Raw genomic sequence first — 26177 nt, 5'->3', positions numbered from 1 at the left:
AAATCACTTTTATCATAATGCATGTAAAAATTTTTTTTTCTTGTGGGAGAGACAGAGAGAGTCAGAGAGAGGGACAGATAGGGACAGACAGACAGGAAGGGAGAGAGATGAGAAGTATCAATTAATTCTTCGTTGTGGTACCTTACTTGTTCATTGATTGCTTTCTCACCTTGACGAGGGGGACTCCAGCTGAACCAGTGCCCCTTGCTCAAGCCAGCAACCTTGGGCTCAAGCCAGTGAGCTGTGCTCAAACCAGATGAGCCCGTGCTCAAGGCGGTGACTTTGAGGTTTCAATCCTGAGTCCTCTGCGTCCCAGTCTGACGCTCTATCCATGGCGCCAACTCCCCGTCAGGCCAGAACCAATTTCAATCACAGACGCTGACCACAGTGTTAGAAAAGGCTCTGACACTAGTAAACCCATTGTGTTTATGAATGAGAGTTTTATCTAAAGGTAACTGTTGATTTAACTTAAAAATTTTAACTTCTAAATAGAATAAATTTAAGTGTTATAAAATACAAAATTAGGTGGTCTTGAACAGTCTAGAAATTAATATTAATAAAAATCTCAAAATGTCTGTGTACACATGAATCAAATGTGAATTAATATTTGAATCAAAAATAAATATTTTTATGGTTAAGTATCAAATGTTATTATCCACTTGTATCAGGAAGTAGGCCACTTTGTTTAATAACAAAAAAGTAAAACTGCTTATGAAATTGACTCAAGAACCCAAACAAACAGACAATATTTCAAATATGCAATATCCCCTTCCACAAAAGAGTATGTTTTGTCAAAGTGGATATCACTTTTCTTAGTCTTTTCTTCAATTAATAGAAAATATTTGATCATTTATTAGTTGACCTAATATGATAAAACATTTAAATAAATTTATTTTTGAGTATCTATTATGAGGGGCAAGATTCCTTGATTGGCAAATACCATTTCCCAGCTTCCACATTTTAGGAAATAGAATAAAAATTACAACAACAAATTTTGTACTTTTTTATTTAAAATATATGAAGATGTTTATTAAAGCTCATAGTATCAAAGCACAATTATTTTCTAACAGAGAAAAAGGCATAGGACAATTAGAATAACTCGGTAAGACTAAGAAACAGGTATTTTAAAACAAATTAGTGGACAAAACATGAAAAAATATTAGTATATGTCCACTGCTTTTTTCAATGATATTCAAATTATACTCCATTCTTTGATCTAAGTATCTCATCTGATAATTTAAAAAATGAAACATCTTCTTGAAAGACAACATAGCACAAAAATTAAGCTTGAAGACTCTGAAGTCAAATAGATTGTCCAGTTTCAAATCCTAACTCTCCTTCAAATTAGCTGTATGAAGGGTCAAGTTATTTTATTGTGCCTCATCTATGGGTGGGGATTTTTAAAAATTACCTAAATCACATGCTCAAATTTACATCAACAGTGAATGTAACTCAGCAACTTCTATTTGTCTATTTACCTGAGCAATTAACCAGTCTATCAATTTGTTGGCCATGACTACAGATTTGTAGGTCCTTAAGTGGTAATCTTTATCTCTACAAAGAAAAAAGACAGCAAAAATCATTAAAAAAAGAGATAACTGAGCACAAGGAAACATTTCATTTAGTATCCATATGTGCAACAGGAACATTTACTGAACATACTCTAAATTGACTGTCCATGTTGTGTATAAATAAGAGAGATTAACAAGGTCTGTACGACACCTGAAAACTCCTTCATTAGCTTACACCAGTAGAAGAAATCCACAATAATACCAACACAGAACGTTTCTTCTTTCACATTTTCTTATAACCATACTGATTACTGCTGCTATATTACCACTAATAGCGTAGCTACAAATACAATATCTCATTAATAAAAGAATAATAAAATAGAATTTTTTCCCTTTAAATCAAGATGGGGTCTAAGAAACATCTCAAAATGTGAAGAAGAAAGCAATCTGTTTATTTCCCACTCCTGACTTCTCCAGAAAGGCTGGACTTGCTCTGAAGGAGGGTTGGTTTGGCTCAGCTGCCGGGGAAGACCATAACCCTGTCCTATGGGAAACACACTGAGAACCGTGTCATGCATTTTGTCGTAGTGACACTACCTCCCCAGGGAACCAAGGTAATCAACTGTCTCCACATCAGACTCCTTTTCAGTAGACTTCCCAGGTCTGAGAAACTATTCAAAGGTTAGTTAGATACCAATAAGGTGCTCATCATCAGAATGAGGCCCCAAAGGCAATCTGTAACTCACTGAGTTTGCACACCTGGATCAAAAGGGATTGAGAAAGCGACAGTCTTTTCAAAATGTCAAGAAATCCAAACTGTAAACAACTTGAAGTGATGAATAATTACTAGCTCTATTCAGAGGTCTCTAGCCTCTGTCAGGGATTTATATTAATATTTACATCATTTTATCCACATTCATAAAGAGCTCCCTGAAATAAGGTTGAAATTTCTGAGATGTCAATAATAAATGCACTAGGTTAGCCAGTAATTGACAGCAGATTTTAAAAATCTTTTTAGATCTATCTCCTTGTTGACACCTCATCACCCATTTCTTCTTGGTTCTCATAAGTATTATTAGGAGGGGAGAGGTAAATCTATTACAGACCACATGTGGGTCTATGGGTACGTCAGCCAAGTAATTTTTCTTTTCATAAGCTGAGTTCTTACATATTAAAAGCATGACTATCATACATTCCATCTATTTTATGTGGCTTTTTTCCCATGAATTTTCCCTTGATGCCTCACACACAACTGTCATTTCTAGCCAAAGAACAATTCCTCCTTATCAGCTCTTACCAAATGTAACTTTCTCGATAAGAAATCCCATATAGATTTAAGTTCTTTTGAATTTCTTTGTTAAAGCATTGTCTGTTCATGACTCAGCAGTGTCTCACTTTCTCTCTGCATAAATGTCATATAATGTCAATTGTGATTACTTTTTACATCTCTATTAATTTTTTTCATTTTATTAATAAAAACCAGGAAAAATCATAGGCTTTACAATCATATGTAAAGTAAGTTGGAATTCCCCTCGGAAAAAGGCATATCACAGGGTTGTTGTGTTCCAAAAAGAAAAAAGAAGGGGAAAAAATGCCATATAGTTAAAAAGTATTTTCAAAACACCTTTTCTCACATACAAACTCTACGTCTACACTAGTGACATGAAAAATTTAACAATTATTGTTTGCTATTAGTTTAGCAGAAAAAAATAATTAAGTACGTGCTTGCTATTGATGTTAAGCAAACATCTTTTAGTATGAAATTATGCAACATATTTGCAGGGTCTGTGCCAGAGAATCAACAAATATTAGTTCTTTTTCCTCTTCTTACTTTGTGAAGCCTGCCTGAGAAAGTGGACAGGGCACTTTCAGGGGTAATGGCTGAGCCCCTGTTTTCTCCTCCACACCCTGCAGTCTATTCTCTGAAATGTTAGTGAACATTCCAATACACTTCGCATTGTCTGAAATGCTTTATTTTTAATTGAGCACTGAGTTTCCTTGGAACTGGAAATCAGAATGAAAACTAGAAACACTGCACAGTAAACATTTGGATTCTGTAGCCACAACTGAAAAGCCTCTTTATTCATTTTAGATATAGTACATCCATATTTTTTTGTGGAAAATTGTTTTAAGTCAGTAAAGTCTGAATGACATCTGGGCATTTGAAATCATTTTAAGATTACATTATGTGCTGTCAGTTTGTACCTCAGTATATATTACAAAGTACAATGCTACTGCTGGATGGGTTCCTCTATTTTTAATTATAATACAAACCTCAGTTTTTGGATTTCTTTCGAAAGAGTTAAATTAAAAATTAATCCCGATTCCTCTTAAAAAATAAAAGGCATATCTCTTCAAAAGGAAAAACATAGTAGAGAATAAAATTATTAAATTATACTTATTAACACAAAAGTGATTCTAAATTTTCAAATATAAAATCTTTTTTTAATAAAAGATCATTAGAAGGAAATACTGCCAAATAAAGTACACATCCAAGATTGAATTACACAATTACATTTAAAAATTAATATGTACATAATCATAATGGTAAATATTTACAGTAAATAATATCTTCAAGTCTTCTCCCAGTCAACTATTATTTATTAAATTTAACTAAATATAGATTTCATTAGCAAGTCTATAATTTACCGTGAGTTAATGCAAATAATTTTAGAACTCAATAAAAAGACAGGAAGAATCTACATACTTAGTCTCAGAAAAATTAGAAATATTTTAAGATAAACTTATTACTTAAAATAATATTTAAAAGTAAAATTTCCACTTTTAGAAAAAAATAAACTAATGAATTTCAGCTGGATAATATTTATCTAATATCCAGTATAAATATTTCCATATAAGCTGCCCAGAATTTAGAAACCAGACTCACCTTATCACTGGAGTAAATAAACTATGAAGACGGCAATATAATCTTACACCCTATTGTAAAATAAAGATATGTCAAAAACAAGTAAGATCACTCAAAGGACATACCAATGACATTTTGTAATAAATGTATTTATTCACTGTTGACTTTCTGGAATCATTACACAATCTCAATCTATATAAAACTTACTTGAATGTTATAATGTAAATGTTATAAATCATAAAAATACTGTGACTTAAGTCATTAAGAACAGCACTAAATTGTCATATGAATTTGTCATATACATATACAAAGGGTGTTTAAAATTATTTTTCTTAAAAAATATCAAGATATAAACAGAAAATAAATCTACTTATGCAGCAATATATCATACTATCGGTTCATTGTATGTCAATATAAATTTTGTCAAGTATACAAAGACAAATAATATTACATTAATTTTATATATTTGTATTGTTTTTATTTATTCACATATCATGACCACTTATTGCTGAATGTGAAATAGCTTTCAATGGATGTAACCTTCTAAATAATGCAACTGCATTACTTCCATGTGATAAGAGAATGAAAAAAATAATTTAACATTAGAAGTCTTAAAATAGCAAAAATAAATTGAGCAGTTTGCTTATATATATCATTTAAAAATTTTCTCTACCAGAAGAATATTTTAAGTCTCTTAACATTTAATCTTAGCATTTAATCTTGTTAAAGTATGACATGAATCCTGCTATTGATAAAAGATTATACAAGCTGTTACCTTTGAAATCACATCCTGCATTTCATTTCTTGGATAAAATGTTCCATCATCATAGCGAAATCTATATAGCATCTGCTCTGGTTTGAATTGATGTTTATCAGTAACTAAGAAAAAAACCCAATATATTAAAACACTGACAATCTAAAAAGTGGCAGCTAAAAAAAGAAAAGTATTTTTATGAAATACATATTCCCAAATACTAAAACTTCAGTTTTACCAAGAGCTTCTATTTTCCTAACACAGTAATGCAAATCCAGTAGACAGTAAGATTCATAATAAGATTTGGTTACATAACATATTTACTATTTCCATATAGTGACTTATACTTAAATTGAGGTTAGCAACATTTAGCTAGCATATTACATGTACTAGGGTGCAGTGTATTTGTATTTATAGGAATATACGAGTTTGTGTTTTTTATTTCTTTTTTAAATGTATTTATTGATTTTAGAGAGAGGAAGGGGGAAAGAGAGACACAGAAACATCAGTCTGTTCCTGTGTGTGCCCTGACCAGGGATCAAACAGGCAACCTCTGTGCATCAGGAGGATGCTCTCACCAACCGAGCTATCCGGCCAGGGAGTGTATTTTCTATTTCTTTAGAATGCCACAAAATCAAGCAAGAAGTGCCCTTCAAAGAGCAGATATTCCAATTAGTGAGTTAGGGTTTGAGTTTCAGCCCTGGAAGTGAATTTTAATATTTATCTGTTTTATCCCACAGTGATCAAGCCAAGACCACACATACACCAATCTTGACCATTTATACTGTTTAGTTCTCCAGGGCAGATTACATCATTTCAATACATAACTGATTCCAAAATTATAAGTTTTCTTACACTGAGAAATGTTTTCTTTCATGTCACTTATTTTGTTTTTCTCAGTGGAAAATGAGAGCCATCCTTCACTTGCATTCTCAGGATAAGATTTTCATATTCATAAAGACTATTAAACTTCCTCCCAAATTTTCTTTTCTCCAGAAGTCATTTTACAGAAAGTCAATTTTTAAAAAAAAAAAAAACTGACTTTTTAGAAAGGAAAAAGCTCAAAGAGTTTATATGTAAATGTTTTCTTTACAGGGAATGCAACTTTCGCAGAAGAGACAATTTACCGTGGTGGGTCCTATTTTCACGTTAGGTGGGTCCTATTTCACTCTGACCTTTACATTTCGCTGACAATGTTGAAGGGGGAGAAAAGCTGTCAGAATTAAATTTTATAAACTACATTTGGTGAATCTAGAAAAAAAAACCCCAAAAGACTTGTAAAACACACACACAGGCACACGAAGTTTCAGCTATTTTACCCCTACCTATCCAAACCTGTGGATGGCTTGCAGCCATAAAACAGAAACAGGATTGCTGCACCCCCAAAAAGATAGATACATAGACTTTAGACATCATTTTTCCAGATGATGCTCCACAATTTTTTAAAAGTGCTAAAAAAAAAATAAAAACAAGAGAAATATTTTTAAATCCTATGACATCTTTCAACGTTATTTATTTCTCCTATGTAATCTATCTATTTCCATTTTTATCCCTTAAGATTCACTTAAATAGCCTGACCAGGCCATGGCGCAGTGGATAGAGTATCAAACTAGGATGCAGAGGACCCAAGTTCAAGACCCCGAGGTCGCCAGCTTGAGCACAGGCTCATCTGGTTTGAGCAAAGCTTACCAGCTTGGACCCAACGTCGCTGGCTTGAGCAAGGGGTTACTCTGTCTGCTGAAGGCCCACGGTCAAGGCACATATGAGAAAGCAATCAATGAACAACTAAGGTGTTGCAACAAAAAACTGATTATTGATGCTTCTCATCTCTCTCCATTCCAGTCTGTCTGTCCCTATCTATCCCTCTCTCTGCCTCTCTTTCTCTCTGTAAAAAAACCCCAAACAAACAAAAAAAGATTCACTTAAATAAATTAATGTCTTGATATTCCAAAATTCAAGGAAATGCTGGGCCCAGATGTCTCTTGCCACAACAAAACAAGAGGTGGTTTAACCTATTCAAATGGAATGCTAAGCCACCAGGCAAACTCCTGTGACTCTGAGAATGAACCTTAACCTACAACTCTTAGCTGTTGCCTTGGAAAAACAGGGAATAACTCTACATTCAAATCCACTCCCTCAACCTCTTGATCATTGCAAAAGGGTTTACTAACTGATGAGAGTTCAGGTCATCCTGTGAGAAAGGTTGCTTATTCCCATCTTGTGAACAACTATAAGATATTACCAAAGTGCACTGGTAAATGCCAAACAACTGGCTCTCTGACAGGTAGACCTATGATTTGCTGCATTCACCAAATTTCCATGGTGTAAATACTCCCTGTAACGCCAGGGGCTGCTGCCGCTATCGCGGTCATTCACATGCAGGTTAACATTTGATCTTGACATATGATAATGAAACAACAGAGCCAAGAACTGGTGGGTCATTTTCCTTTATTCTAGACTCATACAGGCCAATGTGTGAAAACAAACATACGGGCACCAAAACCCATTCTTTCCAGTTTTTTCCTAGAATCAAAGGTTCCCACCTCTGTTTGCCTCCATTTTGGCTGCCTCCTCTCCTCCAACCACATAGCCTCTCTCCCCTGGAACAACATGGTCTCCTTCTCTCTCTATAACAATGTGTTCTTTCTCCCAAAATGGCTTCCTAGCTCCTCCTTTTAAAACTTTTCAGCAGGACAACCCCCTCCTCCAGCACACATTAGCATAACCAAGTCCCTTCCCAAGCAGAAAGGCAATTAGTTGTATCACATGAGAGCATCATCATGTGAGCAGCAGCTATTTTTAAAATAAGAGTGAGCAAAACCAGAAAATACAGATTATACAAACTCATTTGCCCAACACTCCCACAATGGCCAACTTCAAGCTACTAAAACAAAGTCACTGAACACAGCGTTAGATGTGCAGTGACACACAGAAATAATAGATATAAGTAACACCAAGAGCATAATTAACAATAAAATACAATAAAATAATTAAGAAGCCGTGAGTTTTAAGAAGATATTATCTTTGTTTATAATTTATATACTTACATGTTTCTATAACATAAAGTTTAATAATAGATGTATTTAAAAACCACCTTGCAAAACTTTAAAAAATTAATTATCAGCTCTCTTGAGCCTGTACAAGCCAACTGCAGCAATAAGTGGGTATAACAAACGAGGTAAAAATTTATAATGTAAATAGTAGCTCTAGACAAGAAGAATATTATCAGTATATCACAGAAATAGCATATGCACTTTGATCCATGACTTCATGATATAACAAGGTTTTATTCTTGAAGTCTCAGCAGTATTTTCAATGTGAGTAACAGTAACAACAGTCCACTTTCTACTGTTTTTTGCTTGCTTTCCTTAAAACAGATGGTTCATTCAACTTTATTTTAGGAATTCTATTTTTGCTGAAATGCAGCTGGAACCACATACCAATGAAACTAGCACGTGGGACTCATATTTCTGCAATCTAATAAAATTATTAATGTGAAATTACATAATATGTTTTCTTACCCCCAGTTTGGGAGAATCAATTAATTTCAAACACAAAAAGAAGACTATTTCCAGTGACAAAAATTGTGTATGCCAAATCTGATATTACATCTGAACAAATCCTGAAAACAGTAATAGCACAGGCCACTAAAATCAAAACTGTGGTGAACAGAACAATATTAATAGAATACTCAAAGATATATTTCTTAGAAAAAGAGTTAATCAACTTATAAATATCACTGTTCAAAAAGATTTAAATTCTCGTTAAACAATCAAATGGTTCTTGCATTTGCAAATTTCAAAATAAATTTTAATCCAGAATTTACCTATTACTATTTCCTTTTCAAAATTGTATTGTTGGAGAAGAGTGGTGTCATAGAGATAAGTTGATTAGGACTGAAATTCTCCCATTCTGATATACCTTTCAAACAAAAAATCTTATGTTCTTTTTAGAGGATGAGAAAGGAATTGCAGATGATTCCTCTCTGGATAGATGGTGTTACGTGACATTGGCAGCGCCCAGTGTGGAAAAATATGGGAAAGATCTAGCTGGTTTTCAGCCCACTCTAAATTAGAAAGAAAATGAACATCAAAATACCATAGCCAAATGTCCATGTTTATTCATAATCCCCCGTCTTTTTCTGCTCTCCCACATTTTGTACTAGACATTCTTCAAGTTTTTAATCTTAGTATCATTATCACTGTTTTCTTCTTTTTATTTGTTGTTTCTTATTGATGTTCTCAAAAATCTAATAACTCTGTTGAAATGATTCTCAAATCTGTCTCTCACTCTCTCTACCCTGAGCTATATATATATATATATATATATGTTTTCACCCTTGGCCGGGCACTTCCACCTGATGTCTCATATCCAATCCACAGCAAAGCTTTATTTCCTCTCCAACATGTTCCTTCTCCTGAATTAGCTCCCTCTGTCATCCAGAGAGAAAGCTCAGAATAATCTGATTTTACTCTTCATATCTCATCTCCCTCATCCAGTTACCAAGTACACTTTTCCAGCTTCACCAGAACCTCTGCCATGGGCCACTTGCATCATGTCTACTGACAGCACCCTTTCACTTCTGGAAATGCAATGCCCCCCCCCACAGTGCACGGAGCTCTGTGGTCTCTAACCCATCTACTTCATGCTTCACATTGTTGCATCTATTAGTTCTAAAACCAAGTCTAATCACTCCTTTGCTTAAAAGTATCCATCAGTTTATTACCTCCAGAGTCAGCCACAGATACTATGGGCAGGGAGTGAAGATCCTCTGCATCAGGTGTTTGCTCACCTTTCTCACCTGCCCCCTGCACCAGTATATTCACTGTGGAACTATCCTGTCTTGCCACATGAGACAGTGCCGGTTCCTGAAGATGCCACAATGAATGTCCCCACTCCCGTGCCTGAGCACCATAGAACATTTCTCAGGGTGAAATGTCCCAGTCAGAGTCCTAGTTATTCTGTAGTGCTCAACATGAATCCCACTTTCTAAATATTCTAGCTAGAACTCACCACCCCTTCCTCAATCTCACAACATATACCTGTATTTCTGATTCTTGCCTTTACTATAGTTGTTCATTTTAAAGTTAGCAAATATATGACCATAAACCTTCATTCCCTGAAACATGGTTCTACATGTATTAGCCAGTCAAAAATACTGAAAAACCTAAGCATCTTATAATGTGAAGAATTATTATAAACTAAACCAAACAATAAAACTAAGATACATGCAATCTATGGGTAAACAGAATAAGCAATCAATAAAATAATTACCATGGTGTATAATTCCATTTTCTAATAATGCTTGTCCCAAGTGAACACCTTCTTCAGGCCTGTGAATCTCCCCAATTTCCAACAGCCATGATACAAATTCACTGCAATAACATCCAATGAAAAGGTTAAATAGTTCATTATTTCCCCCCAAGAAGTCTGTCTGTGCCATGTGTTCATCAAGCAGCTATGAAAAGAGTCTCAAAATATAAAGAAATATTTTCAGTGTATTTCAGCATACATTGTTCATATCCATAAAGTTATTTAATTGGACACTTCTAGAAAACTCATGTCCAAATATTCTGACTTACCTAAGCCATACTTAATAACTATTTAACTTGAGACTGCTAATAAACACAAAGGGAAAAATCTTAAAGTAGCTCCAATTATAAGGTTACTGTCCACATAAAGGCATATTTGGGATAAAGAGTATACTACAGATCCTCAAGATAGCTAAGGGACAAAACTAAATACAGTAATAATGACAATATAAAAGATAAACTCCTTTTTTTAATTACAGACAATAACAGTTCACTTTCAACATTACTTTATGTTGGTTTCAGGTGAACAGCTTAGTGGTTAGACAATCATAGTCACGGGGATGTAAAGTACAGCATAAGGAATAGAGTCAATAAGACTTGGATAACTATGTATGGGGCCAGGTGGATACCAGTAATATCAGGGGAAACACTTTGTAAAGAGATCAACTCTTGACGTGCCTTTCCAGGCACAGAGAACTCCAGGAGGGCAAACCAAACCAAACCGTGTGCCCGGTATGGCAGAATTCAGAAGATGCCCTCCCACCCTGCATCAAGAATCCCATCCCCTCTTATTTTTATCACATACTAATGTAAGTAATGCTCTCAACAGATTTTGCATATATAATTAAACCGCAAGTCAGCTGACTTTAACATATAAAAGTTATCCCACTGGGCCAGCCCCCATAACTTGAGCCCTTTGAGGGACTTTTCTCAGGCTGCTGGCCCAAGAGGAAATGAGAAAAATTAAAAGCATAGGACAGATTCAGTGTGTCACTGCTGCCTTTGAATGTGGAGGGGCCACATTGCAAGGAACTGCAGGAATCTTCTAGCTGACAACCACCCTAGCTAACAGCAAGCATGAAATGGAACCTCATCCTTATAACCAGGAAGGCCTGAATTCCGCCAACAACCCAAATGTGTTTGGATGTGGATTCTTCCTGGGTCTCCAGGTAAAAGTAGCAGCCCAGCCCACACCCTGACTTTGGCCTTAGGAGACCCTAAGCAGAAAACCCTGCTTTGTCCTGTTCACCAGCATGTCTGACATACAGAACTATGAGCTAATAAATGGGTGTTGTTTCAAGCCACAACGTAGGTGGGTAATTTGTTTTGCAGCAATAAAATATTGATACACACCAAAAGACAGAAAAGTTTTACTACATTTTTCTCAAATTTTAAAGTTACTTAGTAAATTCATTGCTGTATCTAAACTGTCATCCATAAGGAACACTCCAGCAAAAAGCCATCTATCAGGACGGTCTACCACACACAGCTGCAGGGGCTGGCGAAGCCACAGAGGACTGCAGCCCTCATCTCTCAACACTTCTGGAGGGGGCGGGGCCCTAGGGATTGCAGATAAGAAGGATGATGTTGTGTAACATTTAGGAAAGAGAGCCACAGCTCTGTAGTAAAAATTTTAAGGCCATGTGGTATCATTACAAGAACACTAACTACAGAAACATTTTACAATTTTTATTATGCAAACGAATCTTATATAAAAGAAGCAAGGGGAACCATAACACCGCAGTTGAGGTCATGTGCTCTGTGACAGGACAGCCTGGCTTCAGAGCCTGTTTCTGCTCCTAATGGTTGTGTGATGTTGGATTAGTAAATTCAGCTCTGTAAACCTCAGTGTTCTTCTCTCTAACACAGAAATAACATCAATGTCACAGTGCTGTCACAGGTTGAAGGAGCTGGTCCTGTCAGGAACCCAGCAAGTGCAGGGCACATTGTGAGAACTCACGACATGTCAGAGATTGACAAGTGCGTTTAGATGTCTGGAATGGAGCTAAAGCATCATTTTACGTTCTGACATCATCAGATTCCTCAATGTGTCAAACTCCAATGAGGTAAAGGGCACATTTTAAGCACTGCTACAAATTAGGAGTACTGACAAAAAAGAGGCTCTGTAATAAATTAAACTGAAAGGAACTTCACAGGGTAACTGGATCATAAATTCCTAACGGGTGGGACATGGTGGATATAAGAGGGAGTGTGCTTGCCTGACCAGGCAGTGGCGCAGTGGATAGAGCGTCAGACTGAGATGTGGAGGACCCAGGTTCGAGACCCTGAGGTTGCCAGCTTGAGCGCGGGCTCATCTGGTTTGAGCAAAGCTCACCAGCTTGGACCCAAGGTTACTGGCTCAAGCAAGGGGTTACTCGGTTGGCTGAAGGCCCGTGGTCAAGGAACATATGAGAAAGCAATCAATGAACAACTAAGGTGTTGCAACGTGCAATGAAAAACTAATGATTGATGCTTCTTATCTCTCTGTTCCTGTCTGTCTGTCCCTGTCTATCCCTCTCTCTGACTCTCTCTCTGTCCCTGTAAAAAAAAATTTTAAACAAAAAAAAGAGGGAGTGTGCCGCTATAGAAAAGGCCACAATTAACACAGCTGACATTTCTGTATCTCCTGTGTATCAAGCACTCGGGGAATACTTTGCACATCTTTGTAACTAACTAGCACTACACTCATAGGAGACAGTGTGGGTAAGGGTTAATCAAACCCCTTCTCCTTCAATAGGACCAGTGTGACCCTGGGTTAGCGGCTCTGCTTCTCTGGAAACCTGATGAAGGCAGGTATCAGCCGCATTAGCAGGCAGCACTGCTCATGGTCATAATGACCCCAATGGATAAATCTTGTACTTATAATACCTGATGAAAAGCCCCATGGAGATCCTGGAAGTCATGCCTACAAGGTTGCTAACAGAAATAGTGTTTACTTTGTGATACGGGCTTCTAGGCCAGAGTGGGCTCACACTGGCTCTTTCCTGTGCACAGGAACCATCACCTGGCGGTCTAGAGACACTAGAAACACCAGCCTGCTGGCAGCTGTGGCCAGCTATGAGGACAACACCCCCTGAAGAAGAGACACCAGGCTGCCCTCACGACAAGCACATGGTTTCCTGACCCGCATTCTTCTGATGAGGCTGGGAGCTGGTGCGGCCCAAGGGGATTTTGTGCGTCTGCACTGCTCACTAATTAGACATTCTGGTAGTTGTTACAGGTAGGGACTACAATAATCTCCATTTTTAAGAAGGAAGGAGAAATTTAACTTTGCCAAATCTCAACTAGTCAGTAGCAGCACCAGATCTGAATGGAGACAGTGTGATTATGAAGTCTGAAGCCTGGGCTTTGAGCTACTACTCCAGAGAAGTGACATTAACCTTCACTAGCTGTATGAACTCGGGCATGTTAACTTCCCTGATCCCTAGTTTCTGAATCTTTATAAAATATAAGTATGTATTTGAGGATCAGAAAAAATGTCTAAATAAAAAAATCCAGCCCAAGCCCTGGCCAGTTCACTCAGTGGTAGAGTGTCAGCCCATCATGTCCCGGGTTCAACTCCCAGTTAGGACACACAAGAGAAGCACCCATCTACTTCTCCAAACCTCCCCCTCTCACTTCTGTCTCTCTCTCTCTTCCCCTCCTGAAGCCATGGCTTGATTGGAGTGAGTTGACCCCAGGCACTGAGGATGGCTCCATGGCCTAGGAAGAGCTCGGTTGCTGAGCAATGGAGCAATGCCCCAGATAGGCAGAGCACCGCCCCCTAGTGTGCTTGCCAGGTGGATCTCAGTTGGTCAGGTACATGGAGGAGTATGTCTCTACCTTCCTTCCTTTCACTAAAAAAAAAAAAACAAAACTCCAGCCCAAAGCCTGGCCTACCTATGGGTCTCTGAGGCACCACCCTCCCCTCTGGCCCAACCTCCTTAACCCCACACGGACTACCTGAGTGGAGCTGTCTGCAAAAAACCAAGGACACACACAGTCTATCTAAGCTCAACACTCCAGTGACTTCCCGCCTGTTGCTCTGTGCCTGGGCCCTCGCATGATCCACTTTTTCGGATTCTTCATCTGTAGCTCTTCATCCTGAGCCCAGCTGTCAAAATTCTAGATTAATTGGTACCTTCGACTGTGTTTCTTCAGTTCTCCTGTTTTCTCTGCTATCGAGACCCTGTACTCACATCCTTGCCAGATTCTGTCCCCTAGAGGCAAACCTGCCTGCCTGCCCAGCCGCTGTTTTGCCCTTGGACCATAGTCTACCAGAAAATACTGGAGTCAGAACTGAATGGATCAATGCCTTAAGTGATCCAGTCATGGTTCCCAGCTCCACGTCCATTCCCTCATGCCACTACAGTCAAGGAAATGCTAATAGTAAAGAAATATTCAGGCCCTGGCGGGTTGGCTCAGCGGTAGAGCGTCAGCCTGGCGTGTGGGGGACCCAGGTTCAATTCCCGGCCAGGGCACATAGGAGAAGTGCCCATTTGCTTCTCCACACCCCCCCTTCCTTCCTCTCTGTCTCTCTCTTCCCCTCCCGCAGCCAAGGCTCCATTGGAGCAAAGATGGCCCAGGCGCTGGGGATGGCTCCTTGGCCTCTGCCCCAGGCGCTAGAGTGGCTCTGGTCTCGGCAGAGCGACGCCCCGGAGGAGCAGAGCATCGCCCCTGGTGGGCGTGCAGGGTGGATCCTGGTCAGGTGCATGCGGGAGTCTGTCTGACTGTCTCTCCCCGTTTCCAGCTTCAGAAAAATACAAAAAAAAAAATCAAAGAATGCTTAGGAGAATTTTGTTTAAAGAAAACCAAATAAAAAAAATTAACACAAGATAGTGAAAATATAAAAATAGATATATGCACCCAGACTACCAATCTTACCTTCCAAGAAAGCATTTAGGGAATGTAGTCAGTTTTCTTTTTCTGTCTTTGATCAGATTTCCCTGTTTGCACATCATTTTATAAAGTTTCTCACCCTGTTCAGAGATCATCACCCAGGTGTCTTGCTCCATTCCTAGTTTTAAATCTATTGAAAATGAAACAAAGGACAGGTAACTGATAATGTCTCTTGATTCACTCACCTTCATTAAACACACATTTACTGCATGTCTCCATGTGCTGGGCTGTGCACACAGAGCTCTGTACTACAGGGGTTGGTTTTCAGGAAGCTCATGGGATACAAGGAGACAGTCGAGATAAGATGTCCAGGGCCATTTGGCACCTCTGTGCAAGCTGTGCCTCAAAGGTACCTGGTTTGGCCAGTGAGGGGAGAGCAGCTGTATCTCACACTCTATGGACACGCTGCAGGACTTGGTCAGCCCAGCCAGACAGGGTGGCCCCAGAGGGAAAATTGTGATACAATAGAGACACATTGAGAGCAGCTCCCTTATCTGAAAATGTTCAGAAAGGCTTCACAGAAGGGTCCTGTGTGAATGCACAAGTAAGAACGGGATTGGCAGAGAGAGAGAAAGGAGTCACAAGAGCTAACTGAGCTGAAGCAGCAGAGACAGGCAGCCCTGGGTTTAGGTGAGAGCACAGGAGGTGCAATGGTGGGTTGGGGCAGGGACACTGCTCAGCTGCTGTTCAAGGTTCTTCATTCCTTAAGTACGAGGGAGATGTTTGTTTTAATCAGAGGGCAGAAGTCAGGGTAGTGCAGGAAAGGATGTTTTGTTGCTTTGGAAACTAAGCTCAGAGGACAAGCTTAGGGGGAAAGGTTTAAAAGAGGGAACAGAGAAAGACAAGTACCATATGATTTCATTCATTTGTGTAATCTAATGGGCAAAATGAACTAACAAGCAAAACAGAAACAGACTGACATAGAGAGCAGGCTGACAGCTGTTGGCAGGGGATTGGGTGAGAGAGGTGGAAGAGCAAAAAAAGGACCAGAATAACCTCATGGACACGGACAACAGTGTGGTGATTGCCAAGGTGGGGGGCGGGGGTAGAGGAGGGTATAGGGGTGATAAATGGTAATGATAAATGGTAATGGATGAAGACTTAACTTTGGGGTATGAACACACAGTACACTGTACAGAGATGTACTGTAGAATTGGGCCCCTGAAACTCATATAATTGTATTAATCAGTGTTACTCCAATAAAATTCAATTATAAAAATTAAATAAATAATAACATAAAATAAAAAGAGGAAGACCATTAGGAGGGAACTGCAAAAGTTCAGGCAAGTTTGAGCCCCTACAGACAATAATAGGAACAAAGTTAAGAAATATCTAGGATATAGTATTTAGGGGGACATACCAGCAGGTTAATTGCAGGTATGGAAGCAAGAGAAGAAATCAGGCTGCCTTCAGGTTTTGACATGACTACTGAATGGTGGTGGGGAGGCTAATAGAAAGGGAGTTTCAGGTAAACAGGATCCCAGCACTGAGCAGGCTGACTTTGAACACTGAGGTAGCATCCAGGGGTCAGTGGAATACGTAAGTATGAAGTCCAGTAAAGAGGACAAGTCCAGACATAAAGATTGAGAACTTGGCAATGCAGAAGTAGAAGTCAATCTTGCTGGAACAGATGACCCAGGGTAGGACTCTAGTTTAGAGGAGGCCAGTGCCAAAGCAGAAATCTTGGGAACACTGACACTTAATCAGTGGGACTTTCATTAAAAACTTTTGCAGAAGAAGAAATACTAAAATTATTTTCAATCTTCTAGATATAAAATTTCTTATTAACATTTTATTTTTTATAATGTAAGAACCATTAAAATTTGTCAGCAATAGTGAGTAACCCATTAAGAATTGGGTCTATTGCCTGACCAGGCGGTGGCACAGTAGATAGAGCATCGGACTGGGACTCAGAGGACCAAGGTTCAAAACCCCGAGGTCGCTGGCTTGAGTGTGAGCTCATCTGGTTTGAGCACAGCTCACCAGCTTGAATTCAAGGTCACTGGATTGAGCCCAAGGTCACTGGTGTGAGCAAGGGCTCACTTGATCTGCTGTAGTCCCCCAGTCAAGGCACATATGAGAAGCAATCAATGAACAACTGAGGTGCTACAACAAAGAATTGATGCTTTTCATTTCTCTCCCTTCCTGTCTGTCTGTCACTATCTGTCCCTCTCTCTGTCACAAAAAAAAAAAAGGAATTGGTCTATTAACATACAAAGATTTATAGAATGTGTTTTCTTTCTTTTATTTATTCTTTCTCCCCCTCCACTTTTTTTAGGGGGTTTTGGGTATATCTACATGCATAGCCATTCTGAAAAAAAAAATAAAATTTCAATTTCATGAAAAATTCAATTTATCTTTTAAATATTGTTATATTTTAATTAATTGCTAGATTCAACAAAACGTAGGAGTTCATAATCTTAGTCTTAATAAATCCTTCTGGTTCTTCATTCTTCATCAACTAAAAGAGTATTTGAAAATGCTTTGGAAATTCTTACACAACTGTGTACTAGGGGTATTTCCATATTCAGATATTTTCCCTTGAAGAAATTTTGTGTGTTCTTCAAGGGAAAATAACTGAAGATGGAAAGGGCTCTTTGTGTTCTAAGATTTTATCAACAATGAAATGTTTCATTCCTAGATCTCTGGGGAAAGGAATAAACACTCTCATGTTTCTTATCAATTTTGATAAAGAAACTAATAGTTATACGAGCATTTCTATTTCCTAGATGAATTACAGAAATAAGGTTACTTGCAGACAAAGTCCGCACAACTGAATATTGCCACACCAAATACTTCCTGCAAATCTTGTTATAAACACTAAAAACAAATTTGAGTTAGGCCGCCACATGTGAACATGCTCCTTATTGAGTTACATTACATTATATTCAATGGTATTATAACATTTTTTAAAAGTTAATATAAATCCAAAGTGCCTTATTCTATAATTAGGACACTAATATATTCAATCTAGGCATTTTCAGTGTACTATTAAATACACAGAGCACAATTGTTGGAGGCCCTGTAACACTGTATTTTTGAAGCTTGTCTCTAAAAGAAAATTTCTGTGATAATGCTTTAGAATGGCAAGAATAAAATGCAAAGAGAAATGAACAGATTTTAAAGCAGTAGACTGAATGCTCGTGTGCCCCCCTAATTCTTATGTGAAAACCTAAGCCCCAGTGATTAGTTCCCTTATAAAAGAGACTCCAGAGATCCCTCTCGCTCCTTCTGCCTGTGAGGCCACAGTATGAAGCCTTGCATGAGGAAGTGGGCTGTCACAGAACACAGAATCTGCAGCGTCATGATCTTGGACTTCCCACCCTCCAGAACTGTGAAAAATAAATCTCTGTTGTTTATAAGCCACATAGCCCACAGTATTCTGTTACAGCAGCCCCAATGGACTAAGACACCAGTTAAAAAACACGCCAATCACAATATAATTATTTTGTTAACTAAATAAGGTTATTCTTTTATTTTAGAAAGTAACAATATTGGAAGTATTAAAAAATATTTTAGCATGGGGCTTCCACCATAATCCACATAGAATATTCAAGTGAATATAAATATACCTATTTTCTTTCTCATAACTTTTGCCCACTATCTGTTTTTCTGCCAAGGCAGAATCTTCACATAGTTTAATAGTGCCCAGTTCACATACCCACCTTTTCTTCTTTCTCTTTCTTTCAAAATAGCCTCAAACCATTCATGCTTCTCTTCGGGCGTTTTTGCCATGCACACAAACCATTTATTCTTTGCCGTGTTGTGTATCTTCCAGCCATTCACCACAATGTGGCCGCTGCTGTGGAAATCAGCTGGAAATAACAGCAAAGGGAATGAGCCATTGTTACATATCCTATTATAGCAATGCAATCGTTCAATTCACCAAAGCTCCAAAACCACTGAATTCTTCGAAATATCTTTGCCTTATATGTGTGTGGTAAAGAACAAAAACTAAGAAGTTAACAAAATGCGTATGCACTGAATGCAGTCAGTGCTCAATAATGGAACATTTCTAACATCACCACTCCTCATGGGCTGTGTCACTCCCTCACATCTGACATAGACACACTCAGGACAGCTTTCATGCCCAACCCTCCAAAGGCCCTGGATTCTTACATGTCAATATCTAGTGCCCGTTTCCCATGAGCACAGTAACCATAGTAATCAATACAAAATTCATTTAGACAATCAGGGCAGATGGTACAAATGCTCACAACCACATCATGCGAGGGAGAAGGAAGAAAGAGAGATGCAAGAGCTCTGCCCCCATTGGAAAAGGGAAAAAGACAAAGACAGTGCTGAAGCCACAGGGGAGAGGAGGTTCCCCGGGTGAGATAAGGCAACCAAGAGCAGCGTGGAGGTGTGAGTGTGCCTTCTTCGGTCTCGCTTCCTCCCAACTCAAGCCAAATGTGGGCGTTGGATGTTCTCTTGAGCATTTTTTAGGTTATTGAAGCAGGAGAACTGTTCACATTTTAGACAGGTAGCATTTCTATGTGTCACTAAACTATCTCCTTAGAGAGCCTTAAAAATGAATGTCACTTACACAAACTAACACACACAACCGGTCGTGGAAAGATAGCCTGCTTAGGTCCCCGTGTGATTACAGGAGATTCTACCGCCCTGCTGTAGGCTGCGGCACAGACAGGGATTTGAAATGTGGGGTTTCTCCCTGTGCCTGCTGACTGACAGCTCCTCACCTCCATGCCACCACTGGCCAACAAGGAGCACCTCCACAGCACGACTTGGTTCCCGCGGCAAGTGCCCTGTTTCAGGCACCATCTGAATTCTGCGCATTGCATGTCTCTTTCCCTTACCCGTGGCAACCATAGTTTACTATTTTAAGTACTAGACAGTTTTTTTAGGATGCTAATAAGGTAGAGAAAGGACACATAGCGAGCACTTGCAAACTTATATTCCTGACAGATTATAAAGTCCTCTCCCCTCTGAGATCCAGGGATGACAACAAAGGCAGGTGGGAGGGGGAGCTGATCTGAGCCCCAGTGCCATGTTTAAATTGAAAATTACAAAGATATTTCTCTAGGCCCTGGCCGGTTGGCTCAGCGGTAGAGCGTCGGCCTGGCGTGCAGAGGTCCCGGGTTCGATTCCCGGCCAGGGCACATAGGAGAAGCGCCCATTTGCTTCTCCACCCCCCCCTCCTTCCTCTCTGTCTCTTTCTTCCCCTCCCGCAGCCAAAACTCCATTGGAGCAAAGATGGCCCAGGCGCTGGGGATGGCTCCTTGGCCTCTGCCCCGGGCACTGGAGTGGCTCTGGTTGTGGAGGAGCTACGCCCCGGAGGGGCAGACCATCGCCCCCTGGTGGGCAGAGCATTGCCCCTGGTGGGCGTGCCGGGTGGATCCCGGTCGGGCGCATGCGGGAGTCTGTCTGTCTCTCCCCGTTTCCAGCTTCAGAAAAATGCCAAGAAAAAAAAAAAGATATTTCTCTATATGGGAATAAAAGTCATTTATCAACAATTAATATATTTTATACTTTCTTGTCTTTTCTCTTAGAAGCATGCCTTTGAAATTCTAATTAAAATATTTGGGGTTTAAAAGTGATTTAATTTACTAAGCATTCATATTTTGAGAACTTTTTTCAAATAGTAAATAATTTATTTTAACTTCATCTTACTTAACGTTTGTGATTAATCATGATCTCCCAAATTTACTTATAAAAGTCCATACAGAGCAAAAATTTACTATCTTTGTGAACTAAAAACTTAAAATAAGCACTTAAAATTACACAAACCACCTCCATCCACAACTTTCTCATACTAGCCAATTGACAACCTGTTTATATTAATAACAACTGTGTAGTTAAAATAAATCTAGTTTGCTATATTCTATATTGAATATATCATAGCAATCAATGTCATATATATACTTATAAGATATGGAATAACTTAAAGAAAATCCATTCATTCATTAAGGATTTTCTGCATGCACATTCTCTGGACTAGGAACTATGTCTATGACATTCCTGTTCAGCTATTTCTTATATCTGTGTTTAATATTAGTGTGTTTCAATCAACTACAATTTTCCGTTTGACAATAGTCTCCCTCTCCCTTTTTTCTTTTTCCTCTGGCTGCTCTACCTAACAAAGTATTTCTAGGCTCTAATGCACTGCGTGTGAATTATTCAAGAGAGCAGTCTGTCCTCTGAGGGGGTTTACTATTGGCCTTTCATTTTAAATCTACTAATTGCTACCTGTGCCATCATCCACATTCTCCACTTCCATCACCTCTGTATTGATCCGGCCACGAAAAAGGTACCGATGTCCATCTGTAGAAGTCTTGCTATTCTTCAATCGTCTTACAAAGAAATGAAATCACAAAATCATCATTACTCTACTTAATGGAAAACAATGCTGAAGCAATATAACTTAAGCAAATCTTTGAAAAAGAGATATCAATTCGATCAACAATATCAAATATTAGACTCTTGGTATTTTTTACTTATGTCCTTCCATTCATAACAGCACTGGTTGCTCTACAGGATGCAATTTATTCTCATTTTTAAAAGAAACTGAAGCTCTGGGCTCAAAACAATATATAGGTGGGGGGTAAATATGTGCTTTTGCTTAATGTGGGACATCAAAGACACCCAACCAAACTCACAGACACTAGTAGTTGGTTGAAGTTTCATTTGATTTCTTTCACCTTCATCTCTCATTTTTCAGTAAGTAGCTGGTAATTCCCATTTTTTCAATCCCTGGTAAAATCAATCAGTTCTTATTATCCCTCTGCAAAGAAATGGACTCTCTAGAGGGTCTTAAGCTGAAAACAGTGTTCCTATATTGTTTCCTATATAATCGTATACTGGTTGAGACTCTTATTACATTTATAATCTTTCATAAAGTTCTTATTTATTTTCAAAATAGTCTAAAATTTTCAAAACCTTGTGTATTGTAGATCCAGTACTGGTCTTTAATCTTTAAAAGTATGTAACATAAAGTAAAAAAAAAAAAAAAGAACTTTGTAATAACATATGTTTATAGATGAATCACTGAACATTCAGAAGACAGTGCTTTAAAAACTGGGTCTTCTCAATTAAATGTAAGCGCAAAGATTCCAAAGAAAGATTCATGATAATTAAAGAATACCTAGTCACTCAAGCGATTTCAAATGAGCTAAACTATTCAAGTTGACTTATTGACACAAGCCTGGCTATCAATTTAATATACTGAAATAATTATTCATTGACTGTGTAATACAATCACACCTAGCAAAGTTAAGCTGTGACTGTACACCAACTCAGTGTTCCCTTTCCTCTTCTCCTTGGTAGTTAGATGCCTGCTATGGAGTAGAAAGGGTGGGTACAGGGAGGTGTCACAAGGTATCTTCACAGTCCCTGACTTCCTTCTTTGGAATAGAGTATATATTCCTGCTTATCAGTCTAAACCCTCATCAAATTTTACCGTCCTTCATCACTAGTAAAGAAAACGAAAATGATTAATTTATCTGACTGAGGTCTGTCAGCCCCAGGCCTTCACAATCTTGCGCTCTCATATTCATCTGAAAGCAACCTCTAAATGCCTTTCATTCATAAGCCTAGACAAATGCTATAAATCAGGGATTGGAGCCAGGTAGCTATGAAAGTTGGCATCACTGGAGGCCGAAGATAAAGAATGTGGAGCCAGCTGTATGCAGGTAACCACATATTCTCTCTGGTAGGAAATCGTATCATGGTGTGTTGCAAAAAAGAATTTCTTATAAGTTGATACATCATACTTAAAACCAATCATATTTTGAAAAGCCTAATGTCCTTAATGACAGTTTTAATCACAGGGAAATAATCATGGCATGGGATCTTTCATTGGGTCCTATTTTCCAAAGTAATAATTTTCTTTGTTATTCTGCTGCTAACTCTGCATAGGCTTTTATATTCCTCTTGACCTACAGATGATAACAGTCAATGTGAAGCTCTAGTACGTGTCTTATGTATACTGTAACAATTAGTTCAAATTGATCTTTGGTCCCTTCAGAAGATGGCTCTATTGGATTTTAGAGATTAAAACGTCTATGATTTGAAAATAATTTTACTCTATGTTGTATTGTCGAGTATTTGCATATATTGAGGCTATAATTTCCTTTCTAATTATGTGTTTTAATGGTCACCAGGATACACATACAGGAATGTCCACAATAATAGAAAAACAGGAAAGAACCCACAAGTCCAGGGATAGAAGAATGAATAAATTGTTATTAATTAAATGCATTGTATTCAACCAATGGAATATTATGCAGCAGTAAAGATGAATAAACTATTGCCAGGCACATGGGGTATAGTTTAAAAAGCACATTGTATTCAAAATATAAGTTGCAGACAACTAAATAAACAATAGTATCTCAAATACAAATCTCATAAACAAGTAAACTAAGCAGTTATGTGTATCAAAAACTACATAATACATTTTAAAATACTAGTTTATTCTAAGATTAAAAATGCTTAAAAATATGGAGATCTGGGATGCCTGTAAGCACTGTTATCTTTAATGAATATAACTCTAAAATTGAAATAAATTTATCATGTCCCTGGTTCTTGCAATTATAACATTATGGAAGCTGGAAAAGGTTCAGTTTATCCATACTTTCTGAAGGATCATTAGAGCTTAGACAGTACATGGCAAGGAAATGAAGTATTTTTAAATGAGAAAACAGATGGTTGATTCACAGTACCATCATTCAGGAAGGGATGGACACAGATTTATTCAGTGATTCCATTTCTAATCACTATGTATTTTACCCATGCTATACATACATTAAGGACATTTGCTAAACTGCAAGATTTTAATTTTATAAAACCTTTCCTGTTGTTTACCTTATTTCAATATTAATGCCATGATACCATAAATAATATCATCATTTGTACAATTTTTACTCACAAAACTTTTGAACTTAAAGGCAGGCATACACACACACACACACATATACACACATATATATATGATAAGAGTGTAACAAAAAATATAATTCTAAAATGAATGCCATTAATAACTGCACCTAGGCAGATGTGTCAATTAACTCAATGGGAAAATCCTTTCACAACATATTATGTATATCAAATCATCATGCTATATACTCTAAATACCTTACGATTTCATTTCTTGATTATACCTCAATAAAGCTAGAAAAAATAAATTACTTGAATTGTACTACAATTTTTTAATTAGTTACACAAAATTAAATTAACAGCCTTTTCTACATCTTCCTAAAGCCTATTTCTATTAATCTCAATCTTGTTACCAAAGAATTTGGAAGTGCATACAAGAAAAAAAAAGGTTCATTTTCACATGTGGTAAACAGCAATTTTTTCTTAAAAGCCCATTAAGCCCAATAAAATGACTATAATGTATTATATTTTGGCTCTAACCTGTTTCCTTTTATTGAGGTACCTGATACAACTTCATCAAAACTAATGTTTCTACTAGATACAGTAAAAAACAAGCACAACAAGGCTCAGGAAATTTTCCAATAAAGTGCAACTTTACTATTTTGCTTAATAGACCTGCAAAAACTTTTCCCAAAATCTCAAGGAAACAACCAATAACACTAATATTATCACATTATTAAACTAATGATGGCTAAGCTCTATCAAGGCTTGGGTTGCCTTCATTCAATCATTTCTTCACTTATTCAACAAATATATCTTGATATCTATTACATGGCAGGTCTGTTCCAGTCTCTGGGGAAATAGCAATGGAAAAGTAGCAAGACCCTTGTTCTTATGGATCTTACAGTCTAATCTTATAAAGGTGGCAGGAAATAAACAAATAAATTATGTAGAAAATATCAGCATGCACTTTCCAGATATTGATATAGAAGTTGGTAGGCTATGTTGGATGGGGTGGTCAGGGAAGATATTTCTGAGGAGATGATATTTAAATGAGATCTAAAAGACATGAAGAACTCAGCCATGAAAAACTTGGAGGCAAAAGCAACTAGGAAGATAAAAAAGCCAGTGCAACATGGAAGAAATAGAATTCTTGATTTTCTCACTGAAATGTGAAGTACAGCATAGAAAACATTGTCAATAACACTGTAATAACTAGGTATGGTGCCAGTGGGGTACTGGAAATATCAGTGGACCACTTTGTAACTATATGCTTGTCTAGCCACTAGGCTGTACACTTGAAACCAATACAAGATAATAGTGAACGTAAACTGTAATTGAAAAAAAAATTTAATTAAAAGAAAAATTCTTGATTCCCTCTCCTAAAACTGCTCCTCTCTCAGTTGTCTCCATCCACTAGTCTTCCTGATTCCAAAACATAGGAGTTAGAACCCAAAGCTATCTTTCCCTTATCCTCCCATATCTAAGCCATTAGAAAATCTACATTTGATTATACATTTAAAATATACAAAAAATCTTCCACATCTTTTTACCTACCCTAAGCCAGTCCATCAGTAACTCCTCCCTGGGTGACAGTGGTTGTCTCCTAACCGGTCCCATACTTTATTTACTGCCCTACAATTTATGCTCTTCATTTTATATAAAATAAAGATATGAAAATGTTCTAAGAAGGAGGAAGTGCTCAACTAAGCTAAATACTGCTGAGAAAACAAGTAAAACCTTACAGGACAGAAAAGTGTTCACTTCCTTAGAAAACACAGAGGTGAATGATGACTTTGGCACGAGCAGCTCAGTGGAGCAGAGTGGGATGCTTACAATCAAGATTTCAATTTTTATAACTGTTAGTGTTGACAAAGTCAAGGGATGCTCACAGGACAGGTGGCTCAGGTATAATGAGGTAGAATATCATTGCAGGTAAAGAGCCTGCAGGTTTTCAGGTCCAAATACCAAACAGATCATCCATATGGGTTTTGAACACAAAAATGGTAAGCAAAAAAACACCA

At 37.8% G+C, this 26177-nt stretch overlaps 1 protein-coding gene across 1 annotated transcript in view; it reads right to left on the bottom strand.

Annotated features, from left to right (window-relative positions):
- Window positions 1-26177, bottom strand: part of PREX2 (phosphatidylinositol-3,4,5-trisphosphate dependent Rac exchange factor 2) — a 283206-nt gene that overhangs the window by 147115 nt on the left and 109914 nt on the right. The window contains exons 9-15 of the mRNA XM_066266273.1: window positions 21529-21632; window positions 18987-19136; window positions 15307-15451; window positions 10406-10506; window positions 5153-5256; window positions 4399-4448; window positions 1479-1554 (exon numbers count right to left, since the gene is read on the bottom strand). Of these exons, the coding sequence (XP_066122370.1) occupies window positions 1479-1554; window positions 4399-4448; window positions 5153-5256; window positions 10406-10506; window positions 15307-15451; window positions 18987-19136; window positions 21529-21632 (730 nt within the window). The remainder of the gene's footprint in view (window positions 1-1478; window positions 1555-4398; window positions 4449-5152; window positions 5257-10405; window positions 10507-15306; window positions 15452-18986; window positions 19137-21528; window positions 21633-26177) is intronic.

The sequence above is a fragment of the Saccopteryx bilineata genome, chromosome 3 (genome assembly GCF_036850765.1).
Source record: "Saccopteryx bilineata isolate mSacBil1 chromosome 3, mSacBil1_pri_phased_curated, whole genome shotgun sequence".
In the NCBI taxonomy this organism is placed as follows: Eukaryota; Metazoa; Chordata; class Mammalia; order Chiroptera; family Emballonuridae; genus Saccopteryx; species Saccopteryx bilineata.
This window is presented reverse-complemented; position numbering and strand designations above follow the sequence as displayed.